We start from the raw sequence: 13,001 nt of genomic DNA on the forward strand, positions 1-13,001 counted from the left end.
TTGGTTTTTTTGCTAGCATGTAGGCTGAAATATCTTAAATAGGGATATGAAGGTTTTGCAGTTCTTTAATGGAAAGAAATAAAACATTTAATCCCAAGATAAGCTTTTGTGTCAAATAGTCTAGCTAGCAATCTGCAAAACTAACTTTCAAATCCCAAATTTGCTCACGGAAAAGAGGATTTGATAACTACCTACAGTCAATTCCTGAGAAAAACTCCCAAAAACTTAACTTTTTCCTAAAAGCCGTGAAGTTTCGTGAAGTTTTTCAGAAGGCAATGTATGACAGTGAAGAAATGAAAATCCATTTCTTCCACTGGCTACAAATAACAAAAACATGAACAGACTCTTAGTTCTTAATCTGTTACATAAATACTTGTATAAAAATATTTTATTAGTTTTCTGCCAGTAACAAGGGATTATTAGAGAACTTCTTCAGTGGACATATCTTTATGGAGGACAGTCATCATGAGCTCCTACAGCCATCTGAAGCCAGTAGTCCAGATTTCTAAAAATGACAAAGTTGTACAAGTTCTCTCCTCCTTTGTGGAAACCGTGTTCACTTTCTCTCCAGGAAACAGGGCTGTCTGCAAAGCCATGCACAGTTAAGGTCAGCCAATACGCCAGTTTTGGTTCACTAAAATAGCAACTGCAAGCAAGAAGACAAGATAATCAATGATTATAAAGGAAAAGGCAGCCCATTCAAGTCTACAGTATAAAGTAAAACAATTGAAGACACACTTCAGTGAAAATTTATTACCAGTTAAAAAGTTTAGTGCATAATAAATAAACTTGAAAGAAAATATACAGAATACATTAGGGAACAAAGTAAGATTGACTATCTATTATTCCTACCATAGTTTTATACATGGCAAATCTGCAAGTTGCAGCAATTAGATAAAGTTATAAGTTGTAAATTAGCAGTTCTGATTTTCCTATAGCATGCACCGTCTTTCAGAAAATTGAATATTTAATGAGAACAATTGGTATCAGGGAAGAAAAAAAGACATTGGAGGAAGTAAAGTAGTCTATGGCTATGCTTGACACAAGTACTTTTACCATCAGAGAGGAAATAGATTATGAATAATCAAAGCCAGATACTATCCACGCCGCATTTTAAAAATGTAGGAGTACCACACAGGCCACAGTTTCTTAGAAATTCAGACAAAAAACAAAGTCATGACTAGAATACAGGGCAGGCTTTTTCAAATTCAAGGCATCCAAATTTGTTTATTACTTTTTTTATACTGATGTCAAGCATCCAGCTCATTTCCTAATTAAGAGTCTTAATTTATGTATTTTGCTATTTACTTCCAACTGAAAAGTATTTAAAAGTGATTTCAAATAAGAAGTGTTTGAGTACAAGTGTTATAGTAATGTGCTCCTGTCAGCCCTTACCACAGCTGCTCCAGTAACTGAATAATCTTCTCAGGAATTATAAAGCCTGTGATTGTGCACAAAAAAGCTTTTTCCACCACTGTGTTGGGCTCAGGGCAGCAATAGGTTGATAAGAAGCTGGAGGATTTGTTGTCTCTGGAAGAAAAAACAATAAAGCAACTGAAATAAATATGCTTTTAATATTCCAGAGGATGTCTTAGTAATCAGAATTTGCACCAAACAAGTAGGATCTATGTATATCATCTAAATTCATACCAAAGTAACTAATGACCAAGCAATCAGTACAAAAGATCTCATGATGCTGTGGGTTAACCCTGTAGGCACCCAAACACCACACAGCTGCTCCCTCCCTCACTCCCACCTGGAACTGAAAGGGTAATGGGAGAAAATGCATGGGTTGACATAAAGACAATTTAGTAAGCAGAGGAAAAGTTCTACATGAAAGCAAAGCACACAGAGGAATTAATTTACTTCCTCCCATGGGCAGGCAGATGTGCAGCCATCTCCAGGAAGGCAGGGCTTCTAACTGACCTGGGAAGACAAATGCTGGAACTCTGAATGTTTCCCACCCATCCTTGCCCCAGCTTTGACTGCTGAGCATGTCACCATATCCCATGGTGTGGGATAATATCTCTCTGCTCAGCTAGAATCTGCTGTCCTGACTGGGTTCTCTCCCAGCCTCCTGCGCACCCCCAGCCTCCCCACTGGCAGGGCCACAGGAGAGACAGAAAAACGCTTTCCGACTATGCAAGCTCTGACCATCAAAAGCTAAAACATCCCCTGTTCTCAACACTCTTGGACACAGATCCAAAGCACAGCACCACACCAGTTACTACAAAGAAAATTAACTCTATCCCAGCCCAATCCAGTACAAAGGGGTACCCCTAAAAACACAGATAAAGTCATTCAAGACTTACAACAAACATTTAACTGCAAAAAAGACTCCCCCTTACAAAACAGTGTCTGTCTTGATTATAATTCAACTATTTTTTGAAAAAAATTGTGGCTTTTCTTACTTAAAACATTTTTAAAGATCAAACAAATTCAAGTACTTACAAGCTAACTTGATTCAGGACAGCACCCAGCCATTCAAAGAGCTCCTCTGTACTGCAGGACTCCTCTGGTTTTCCTTGTAGATCATTACTTTGTAACACTGGACACTGCAAGTCCCTTAAGGTGCTGAATGTTATTTTTGGCTTCAGGGCCTGTATCTGGTTTTTTGAAAAGTATGACATCAATGTTGATCCCTCTGCACCTTAACAACACAGTACCACAAACAGCTGTTACGAAACTACTAAACAAAAGAAACAGTGAATACATGAAACATTTGTATATAAACAAAAAAAAAAAAAAAAGCATTGTGAAACTGCTTGTGTGGTTTTAATCCATGGGAAAACCTGAGAATATTCAGCTTCCTTATCTTCTTGGAAATAAAAATTAGTGCAAGATTTAGCAACTTAGTACAGCTCAGTAAATTCGCTATCTAACTACAAAGAGTAGATTTGCCAGTAGAAAATTCAAGCAGAGTTAACTGCATGAGTAATAAAATGAGCTCATTAAAAGGAGGAACTCAGAGTGTTCCTGAAAAGGAAAAGATAAAATGGAGCAGGAATGTCATATCAGAACAGCGTTTTCCCTGAATAATGGAAAAGTGAGCATGTGATAATAGGTTTAAGAACAGAATTATCAATGATGTCCAGAGAAATTCCAGAATAATCCAGAGCATAAGGACTGAAGAGAGAAAAAAGAGGATAGGGTAAATAAATCAATATACATCACAAATGTTGCTTTACTAGAAGAATAAACTCACCCCTGCTCGCCTCTCCCTGATAACTCTTCAAATGTAGTATGGCTGTAAGAGTTAAATGTACCTTGATGGACTTGTGGGAAAGTACTAGTAAGAGACCCAAAACAGCAGGTACCTAGACTAAAAAACTAACCTAGGCAGGCATATTTTAAATTCAGAGCTATTACCAACTTGCTTTTGAAGCAGGAAGGTAATTGACATGGAATAAATTCTCCGAAATTTCAAATTCCAGATAATGTGTGCTATTTTCAAAAAGTAACAATGGGTGTCTAGGAGACCAAGAAATAATGCCTCACTCAGGAAAAGTCTGAAGTGCAGAGCAACATCTAAATACCACAGAAAAGGCATGTGTAAACAGCAGAAATTCAAGAATAGGATAGAGTTTACTGTGGAATACTATATCTAAGATTTTCTACCAGAAAATATGGACTGCCTAAAGTCTATCAGCCATATTTATGTCATCAAGGACAATCATTTAGGGGAGTATAAAAAGGAGGGTTAAGCTCATTTTCTTTAGTCATTCTTCAAAAAGAGGTTGTTCCAAAGGGCACAGTGACAAAGACAGGCAGTCACTGAATTTTTCTTAATTTAGTATATTTACATAGATAGAGTTAAGTCTGAAGAGTGCCAGAAGAGATGATCTTCCTTACATTCTATTGGCATTTGTTAGGCTAACAGGCTCAAATAATGTATAATATTGCCCTAGAATTCCTAGTAAAATATAGAAAATAATACCTTTTACATGTCTGCTGAATGTGGGAGCCTCAGCTCCAGCCCTAAACGCAGGAAATCTCAAAGACAACAGTCAAGACCCTAACAGAACAATTCCTCTAGCTACAGCACAGCTTTCTATGTTAACAGCAACCAGGCACATCATCAAAGCTTTTCAGAGGCCACTGAATTTCATCCAATAAACATGTAAAATTGTGATAGAAATTACAGCAATAGAAAAAAGATTGTACTTTCTCTGTCATTAAAGACATGAGACACTCCATATTCCCTCTTCCTGTTCTTCTTGGTGCCAAAACCACAATGTGGGAAAATTGGGTATGAAAACCAAAAATTCTGCAGTGCTGGCCATAGCAAGAAACACCAGTTATCAGCAGGAAGGCTGAAAGCAGAATGTTCACAGAGGACACAGACTCTCTTGACAAAACACAGCCCACTTTTTCCCTTCCAGCAGAATCTACACAATGTCTCATATCTATTAATAAAAACCTATAAAAGTTTTATTTTTGTCAGTACTAAGGAACTAATAGTCTTTTGTGTGTTATGAGCACAAGATTCTTGCACGGAAAGGCATTCAGATTTAACTCCTTATTCAGGAAATGACTGACCTGACCTGTTTTTGGGATGTAAGAAAGTGAGGAAAAAGATGCTATTCTTCCTGAATGCTGTTAACATGGGCAGCAGCAAACATAAGAAAAATAGTGACCCTAGAGGCATTTTGCTGTCTGTCCAGGGTCAATAAATCCAAGCAAGCTGAGCGTGAAGATCTGCCACCTCAGTTGGATTTATGTCACCATTTATGGTAGCAACAGCCTTCACTACGACTCTTTCCTGAAGATCACAAGGACGGGAATTGCAAGCCTTTAAACAATTTCTGTATGACAAACAAGGAAGCATCCTTGTCATATGATTAGTATTTAGAAAGGGGGAGGGGAAACATGAAGGAATAAAGTGAAACATGGCACACTCCTAAAGGAGCTTGTAGGCAGCTTCTATTTCTCAGATCAGTTAACTCCTTCTCAGACTTGGCCTTGAAGAGCCGGGAAAAATGAACAATATAAAGAGGAGATGGGAAAGCATTCTCAGGGACCTTTCAAATATCCCTTCTCCCTAGTGTGAAGAAAGCAAAACAATATCAAAAGCTACACATCTGTGATAAAGAAAACCATGTTTTTCAGTATAAACACTTGCAGTTTTCGTCAGATCTATGTAAATGCTACATATCCCTTAACACAGCCTGTTCTAAGGCAATACAAGCAGCTGGGGACTTTGAAAAGCTTCCCTCAGAGGAGGAAAAATACTGAGTCCAGAAGAAAAAAATAGTGTAATTAGAAAACAGTAGATAGACAAACACTAGAAGATTGTTTGAAACTAGTTGTTTCAAACAGGGAATCTGTACATGTCCTGTAACTACTGAGGAAATCGAAGTTCCCCATCCGAAGTATGTAACTAGATATATAATTTGTGTATTAATAAAAAAACCCCCCAAAAAATCAGTATTGATAATGGTTATGTATGTCACAAATTTATAAAGAGGCAGCACCATCAAACAGATAAAGTTTTGCCTGAAAGCCTGGGCAACACAGAGAAAGGAAATGAAGCAACTGATATATCTCCTATGAATCACTGTTGTGTTCCTGAACTGAGAAGTTCTGTGCACAGGAAGTAACACCCTCCCCACCCCCAACAAATAAACAAAACAAACAAAAAATCCCATCCATACACATTTTAATCTAACTTTGCCCTCCACTGAAAATGCATTTGGACAATCACTAGAAAAAAACAGTAAACTAAAAATATTTGGACTTCACGTCAGTTGCATTTTAGTTTTACATTTAGTTCTTATTACCTGTATTATACCAAGCCAGTAGGAAGTCAAATTCTAGAGGTTTCTTTTCTTTCAAGGCCCAAAGCACTCTGTTATGTTTCTTGCTCTCAGGGTGAAAGCCACCATCAGTCAAGTCAATAGTGATAACTGCAGAAAATGTACAAGAACTATTGGTACTCAACTGAATTAAATTTTATTATTAAATTAGAAGAGCACAGAAAAACACAAAGAACATTAAACTTCCACTTTACAGCTACAAAATATTTACAAAGTACTTGATTATGCAAATATGACTCCCCATTATGTAAATAAATATTTGCCTCCTGCTATCCTTACTTTGATACAACCTGGAACTGCTTCCTAGTGACTAGAGGGACAGATTCCTCTTGAAATGGCACTGACAGAAGTCCCTGAACAGTGCCTTAAAAATAACTTGGTAATTAGGCTAGCTATTAGGAGTAAAAAAACCCCAAACCACAAACTAGAATTTGTAACAACAAAAATCATGTATAAAGCAATGATACTTTTTCAGTAGGTTGGTTTTTTCCTAGGTAAATTGTCCCATGGATAAGTTATATTTATTTTTCAAATGGAAATTTCATGATACGTTTTGATGCTCAGAATGGTAAAATGATGACCCATTTTGCCAAAATACTTATTAGAAATAACAAGTTTCCCCTCCTAAAGTTTTTATGTAACTATACCTATCAACTGCTGCAAGTTCAATACATTTGAGATGGCACAGTGTTCATGTTTGGGTTTCTTTATTTCCTAAAAAGACAAATTAATAAAATTCACACTCATGATGTCTCCTCTGCAGCTGTTAAAAAAATATGTTTTTCAAGTACTTGGTACATAGAGATTACCACCTTAAAAGTGTGAAACACAGTACACTTCTCCATTTCAAGCACACAGTCTTGGGTGAGGCTCTTCACTGATTTTGTATAGTGCATACATTTTAAACACCTCCTTAATCAGTTTAAAATTTTCTGACTTAAATCAGAAGGTATAGACACTATGCAGAGCATGCAAAAAATTCTCGAGTCCTGCATCACTCCAGTAGAAACAACACAATGAGAACCCCTGAAATTAAAAAAATTATAGACTACTGAAAAGATGATGTATTTGTGTCCTTAAAGCTGCTTTACTACTTGGAGAAAAAGTACCTTCTGTCTTCAGGCAGTCCTTGTATTTGGATCTGGAAAAATACAACCTAGAAAACAACTAATTTTAGTGAAAGGGAAGTTTCAACATCCTAACAAGGTGCTTCTTAAATAAGCCCTGTTTATATAAATACTTACTGTATCTCATTACTTTTTTGCCTGAATAGCGAGAAGGGTGACCTTGCAGTCCAAGTTCCTCATAAGTATCCTTATCCACTGACAGAATTAGTTTACCTATAAACAAAACAAATTTTAATAGAAACAATCTTCTACTTGGTTCCCTTTGAAGTCTTTTGAGAACTGCACACCTTTTACAACGTTAGCTTCAAATCAACGGTATTACTAATGTAATGTAGACTTCTTAGTTCCAGTTAAATGGATTACCAGATTAATCCTTTAAAAAAAAGTTTTAAACTCAATTATTCTTTTTTTTAATCAGAGGTCTTGGGAACTAGACTGAGAAAAACGTAATATTATTCCTGAGATAATCGTAGCTTTTTTACTGTACTACTCAGTTCATTGTCTCCATCTTTCCTCCACTCACCCTCTAGCACTTGCTGCATCATTAGCTGAGCACCTCATTGCACAAGGTGCAATTTAGCAAATATTCATGCTCAACATGCACTGCTCAACTAAATAAACAGAAGCAGTTCCTGCAAGTCCAGTGGGACTACTCACACTGAGTAAACCATGCTCGTTAGCGATGAGCTGATACGTGCTGGAACAACTCTGCTGCTCTGCTCATAAACCAGATCTGGCTGCTGCTGCTGCTTGGTACAGAGCTTCACACAACAGCTCTCTCTCTACCACAGTCCTCGGTTCTACTGCACAAGTACCAGCACAGAGCACAAACAGATAAGACTGCAGAAGAAGAGTTCAGGCAGTGACATCATCAGGAACTGCAACAATGTCACTGCGATAATTGTGCACAGCTTGTAGCACCTGCACGACATTAATGACATCACTATCAAGCATCCATTTTGTCAGGATTGCGCTAACAGACACATAAAAGAATTCTTCTGAACAATTTGAATTTACTCATGCCCTCATGGGCACCTGTCATATCGTGGCTTCTTAGGCTAGAGGGGAGATAGACCAGTTTGTATTTCTATTATATCTTATATACTGTTAAACAGAAATAAGACAGTGTAATTGAAGCTCGAAACAGCTTCATTTTCTCCCCTGAGATGTAGGACATTTTATGATATCTTCTCATAAAACTGTGATGCAGTTGAAATAGACTTTTAACGTGTTACATAGTTCTCAGGGGATCACAGAATCCTCATGAAATCATCAAAGAGTTTGGGTTGGAAGGGACAGTAAAGATCATCCAGTTCCAACTACCCTGCCATGGACAGGGACACCTTCCACTACACCAGGCTGCCCATCCAACCTGGCCTTGAACACTTACACGGATGGGGCACCACAACCTGTTCCAATCTGTTCCTGCCTCACCACCCTCACAGTAAAGACTTTTTCCCTAATATCCAAACTAACCCTACCCTCCTCCAGTTTGAATCCATTTCCCCACATCCTACTACTATGTGACCTGTTAAAAATTTCCTCTGGTTCTCTTTGAGGCCCCCTTAGGCACAGGCAGCTGCTCTGATTCTCCCCAGAGCCTTCTCTTCTGCAGGCTGAACAACCCCAGCTCTCTCAGCCTGTCTTTATAGGAGAGGTGCTGCAGCCCTGTGAGCATCTTTGTGGCCTCCTCTGGACTTGTTCCAGCAGGTCCATGTCCTTCCTGTGCTGGGCACCCAGAGCTGAATGAAGTACTCAAGGTAGGGTCTCATGAGAATAAACACCTAATATATTAGAAGTGCTCCTAAGCAGTGCTGATACCTTTCTTTTTGGGTACAAATTCTGTCTTAAAGAGCAGTAGGAAACAAGAAGTTGGAATGCAATGTTTTCACAAATATAATCCCCTGTAGCAATTGCAATTATGGCTGAAGTGTTGACAATCTGACTATACATAAGCAAAGCTGATTTTTACTGTTTTTTAATTTCCTTTAGATGAAATACATAATTTAAGAGCATGAATGAAAAAAAAAAGAGCTAAAATCAGTATTTTTTCCAATTCACACACATTTCTAACAAAGTTGGCAGGTACAGTAAGCATTATTTTCCAGTTTACATCATTCCAAATTAAAAAAAAAAAATAGAAACAATCCAGACCACAACTGATATCTATTACTAAAACCAAAACAAATCCCCCATACCATTTGGTAGCAGAGCTGCAGTATTATCTTGATCAATTTTTGTCTGATAGGTAAGTGCGTAGCATGAACCTTTAAGAGTAAAGCAGAAAAACATGAGATTACACAGACTGTAAAGACAGACATGACAACATAAACAATTCACTTCAAGACAACCAAACGTGACAAATGCCATCTGAATCATTCTCGTGTTTTCATCAACCAACTTTCTTCCACCTTCTCATGCAAAATGGCATTGTCATTATTTTTATAAACCCTGTTCTGACAATATTTTAAAGCACCTATAGCAGGAATAATATTAATAATATGCCCCAATATGAAAACATTTTCTTTCCTTCCACCTGCGACTCTCCCCAGTCAGCAAATGGAAAACCCAGTTTTTTCCCAGACATATTTTTTATTACCATTTCACACAAAGACAAGGTGGAAGATGCTCACATTACTAAATAATTTTGTCACATTATCTGCCACTAATCAATTTTGCTTTCTAAAATACAAGTGTCAGATGCTGTGAACTCCGTGTACAAATACTGTATTGATTCCATAACACTACTGGCATAAAAAACATTAATGAGATTCAAGGAAATAAGAGTCCCACATTTAGCAAGTAAGGGATCTCTTATTCTCCTGTTTCATCTACATGTTCTCTGCTCTCCTCTCTTTTCTCTGTAATTTTTTTTCTCTCTGGCTAACAGCTGAAGGGTAGAATAGCTACCATAAGGCAAAGGTGTGGGCTCTGCTAGATGAAAACAGCATGGTCTGACAACAGTGAGCTGGCTGGGCAGAGGCTGTATCTTTCTTCTGATCCTTTTTGCTCTTACTGGATAAGGATGAGCTGTCACAGCTCTCTGAGTGAAATATAAAAAATAAAGAAGCATATTTTTCTCTTGCCTGCTGTGGAACACAGCTCAGCACAGCACTGTGTTGAAGCATGAAGGAACAAAAAAGGGAGAAGGAAGATTTCTAAAAGAATCTGCATGAAAGTGAGGTGTAGAAGAAACAGGTGTGAGGATACATGGATGCCCTCATGATAGCTGGCTTTTAGAATTGAGATGGAATAGGGAGAAATTTATAAGGAACAATCCAAGGAGTTTTGGACCCTGTGGGTGTAAACAAACATTGTCACACATGACAAAGTAGAAAAAAGCAAAAGAATAAATTCATGCAGAATTTGCTTAGTATTTTTCCTTTAAAACACTTTCCAGAAAAAATAATAGTAAGACTATTAAGATTTTTACTGTGCTATAAAAAAAGTACATCATGACTGCATTTGTTCTGATTTCCTCCTTACCTTTCTTCACGAAAGCATCAATGAATTCATGAGTGACCAATTCATGAACAGGTAAATTCCTCACCAGGTAGTACTCTCCAATATCTGCAATTGTGCTCTTCAGCACCTCAGGCAGCATGCCACATTCCGGGATCAAAAAAGACACCTATTAGGAACATATTTTTAATGTAATGTAAATTCTATCCTAAAACCTGTTCTGAAAAAAAAACCCAACCAAACAAAACAACAAGAAATACAAAAGAAAACCTCTAGTTTTCATAGACATATCAGTATATCAAAATGAGATGGAAAAAAAAAGTAATGTCAGGCAACTAACTGTCTTTGAAATGAATCAGTTTTCATAGTCTCTAGGTACACCAAACACATTATTTGGTGATTTGGGTTTTGGTTTTTTGGGGGTTCCCCCCCCCCTTTTTTTTTTTGCCATACAATAGCATTTGATGTATTATGTAAAGACATGATCTTACATAGTGTGAGCTAACAGATCTTGTTTCACATCATTATACATTTAGCTTGATGTTGTTGCACTGGGGCACCTGCTTCAGCCCTTGCTGGAGTACTTGTTGAAGCAGTTGTAACTAAAAATGTAAGCTAAGCATTTCTGTAATCTTAGTAGAAAAGTAAAGACCAAAGTAGAATCTTTAATTTACTGTTGCTTAAAACCCTTCCTGCACATTTTCTATAGACCAAAAGAACCCTGAAGTCTGGCAGACCAGAGAAAACAAGGTAATACATGGCAAGTAATACAAAGGCAAGTACAAAGCTTCCCAGGCATCATGAAGGTCTGCCCCCTTGCTCCTCCCTCCATCCCTCAAAAAACTTCTTTCCCAAAGCTCTTGGAGAACAGGTGTGTATCTCCCTTGGCACACCTGTTCAAGGAAAGTAAGGACTGACAAACGAGCTGCCTTCCACACCAGTAGAAAGCTTTCTGATTAGCTGCTAAAACAGTCTCAGAAGTCAGAAACAGTTAACAATCAGCCCAGTTATAGGGAATGAGAAGGGAATTATGAAACAGGGTCCCGCCTGATTGCTGCAAAATGCGGAATACCTAAAAATTTTCTTAAGGATGTTCTTTGCTGTTCGGTCTTTGTACACTTTCACGCCTAATCAACAAGAAGGGAGATTCAATCCATGAAACGAGCACAGCTAACAAGCCCTAAGAGAAGTCCAGGTCTCTTTGTTAAAGTTTAGGGTTGGACACGTGTCAGTGATCTCAGACCTAGGGTGAGGTTACAAAGCTTGGGGAGAAGGATGAACCTAACAGTGGGCAGAAAGAACGCAAAATTTACAGGCCACAAGAACATTTGGCAGAGCTCCCAAGATAAGTAAGAAACTTAATAAACCCAGTAACTGGTAGAGCTCCCAAGATAAGTAAGAAACTTAATAAACCCAGTAACTGTGCTGAATCAGCTCAGAGTGGGTAAAAGGCAATTGACGCAGGTGAAGATCACGGCCACCGACTCACGGGCCACCGACCCCAGAAACCCCCCGACTGCTAAGCAGAGAAGGAATGAGCATGTGGATTAATTTGCATGGGAGATTCCTTAACCAACAGAAGATAAAATACTATTTAGTAAGAGAACGATGTAACTTGTAGCCGATGAACACTAAATCATTTGTTTGCTAAAATGCATAAATAGTGAAAAGCTTTGACAGGTGGTGCGCTTGATTTGGGGAAACCTCCGCCTCGCGCCCTGCGCGGAATAAACAATGTCTCCTTTCTGCGCCGGACCCTGCGCCCGTGTTTAGAGCTCCTAAAATCGGCGCCATCACCTCTCCCACTGGCTCACCTCTCTTGCTCCTCCTGCCCGCCCGGTCTTTCACTCCCGGAGGAAAGAAAGAATTTGTTTCTCCCATGCTGCGCAATACCACAAGTACCAGGGGAGCTATTTCCTCCCCCCCTCCCCCCCCCAAAAAAAAAAATTGGGGCGCGCGGGCAAACTCTGGCAAGGACGGAGGAGCGTCCCCGAGAACACCGAGCTCAGCGCGAGCGGGGCACCGGCGACGCGCCCCTGGAGCAGCTGACGGGCAGAACCCGCGGGGACGGGCGGCGGGGGAGCCTCAGGCAGCTCCGCTCCTTCCCTTCCCTTCCCTTTTCCCCGCCCCACCGAGGGGATCCCGCCGAGGCCCCGCGCCCGCGCCACTCACGCGGCAGCTGTAGGCGTGGTCCCGCACGTGCGCCGCGTGCCGCGAGCGCGGGTGGCGCGCGTGGCCCCGCTCGCACACCAGCAGGTGCCGCGGCGCGCGCCCGAGCTGCGCCGGCAGCATCCCGGATCCCGCCCGCCTTCCTCCTCCTCTGCCGCCGACCGGGAGCGGCCAGACGCGGCGAGGAGGGCCGGGAAGGGGCCGTGCCGTGAGGTCACGTCCGCCGGCTCCGGCAGCGCAGCTGCTTCCGCTGTGGCGGCGGCGGGGCTCTGCCCAGCGCCGGTGGCCGCTCGGGGCTCTCGGTCCCTGCGGGCTCTGAGCAGCCCCGGCACAGATCGGACACCGATCCTGCAGGGAGGGGGTGTGCATCTGCTGATGCGCGGTGGTTTAAGTACGGCGGCTGTTCGGTGCCAGGAGGGAGCACACA

At 40.2% G+C, this 13,001-nt stretch overlaps 1 protein-coding gene across 2 annotated transcripts; it reads right to left on the reverse strand.

The window, feature by feature from the left end:
* Window positions 1-370: 370 nt before the first annotated feature.
* RPP40 (ribonuclease P/MRP subunit p40) lies at window positions 371-12,761 on the reverse strand. 2 transcript variants are annotated; one of them, XM_066187572.1, is made up of 8 exons: window positions 12,578-12,761; window positions 10,430-10,574; window positions 9,142-9,210; window positions 7,061-7,156; window positions 5,781-5,906; window positions 2,452-2,650; window positions 1,396-1,530; window positions 371-646 (listed from the first exon to the last, which is right to left on the reverse strand). In XM_066187572.1, exons 1-8 carry the CDS (start codon window positions 12,695-12,697, stop codon window positions 448-450), a joined length of 1,089 nt encoding a protein of 362 aa, XP_066043669.1. In that variant the 5' UTR covers window positions 12,698-12,761; the 3' UTR covers window positions 371-447. The 2 variants fall into 2 exon arrangements, with proteins under 2 accessions (XP_066043669.1, XP_066043679.1); XM_066187582.1 differs by lacking the exon at window positions 12,578-12,761 and adding an exon at window positions 12,220-12,311.
* Between the last annotated feature and the right edge of the window lie 240 nt (window positions 12,762-13,001).

Source organism: Chamaea fasciata, unplaced genomic scaffold (genome assembly GCF_029207755.1).
Source record: "Chamaea fasciata isolate MVZ Bird 193981 ecotype frontalis unplaced genomic scaffold, bChaFas1.0.hap1 SCAF_1, whole genome shotgun sequence".
NCBI classification, from domain to species: domain Eukaryota; kingdom Metazoa; phylum Chordata; class Aves; order Passeriformes; family Sylviidae; genus Chamaea; species Chamaea fasciata.

Coding starts and splice junctions, on each gene's coding strand:
- RPP40 (XM_066187572.1), bottom strand. CDS start 12,697: ATGCTGCCGGCGCAGCTCGGGCGCGCGCCGCGGCACCTGCTGGTGTGC. Junction 9,211..10,429: donor TGATGCTTTCGTGAAGAAAG/GTAAGGAGGAAA, acceptor TTACTCTTAAAG/GTTCATGCTACGCACTTACC. Junction 1,531..2,451: donor GTCCTGAATCAAGTTAGCTT/GTAAGTACTTGA, acceptor TTTTTCTTCCAG/AGACAACAAATCCTCCAGCT.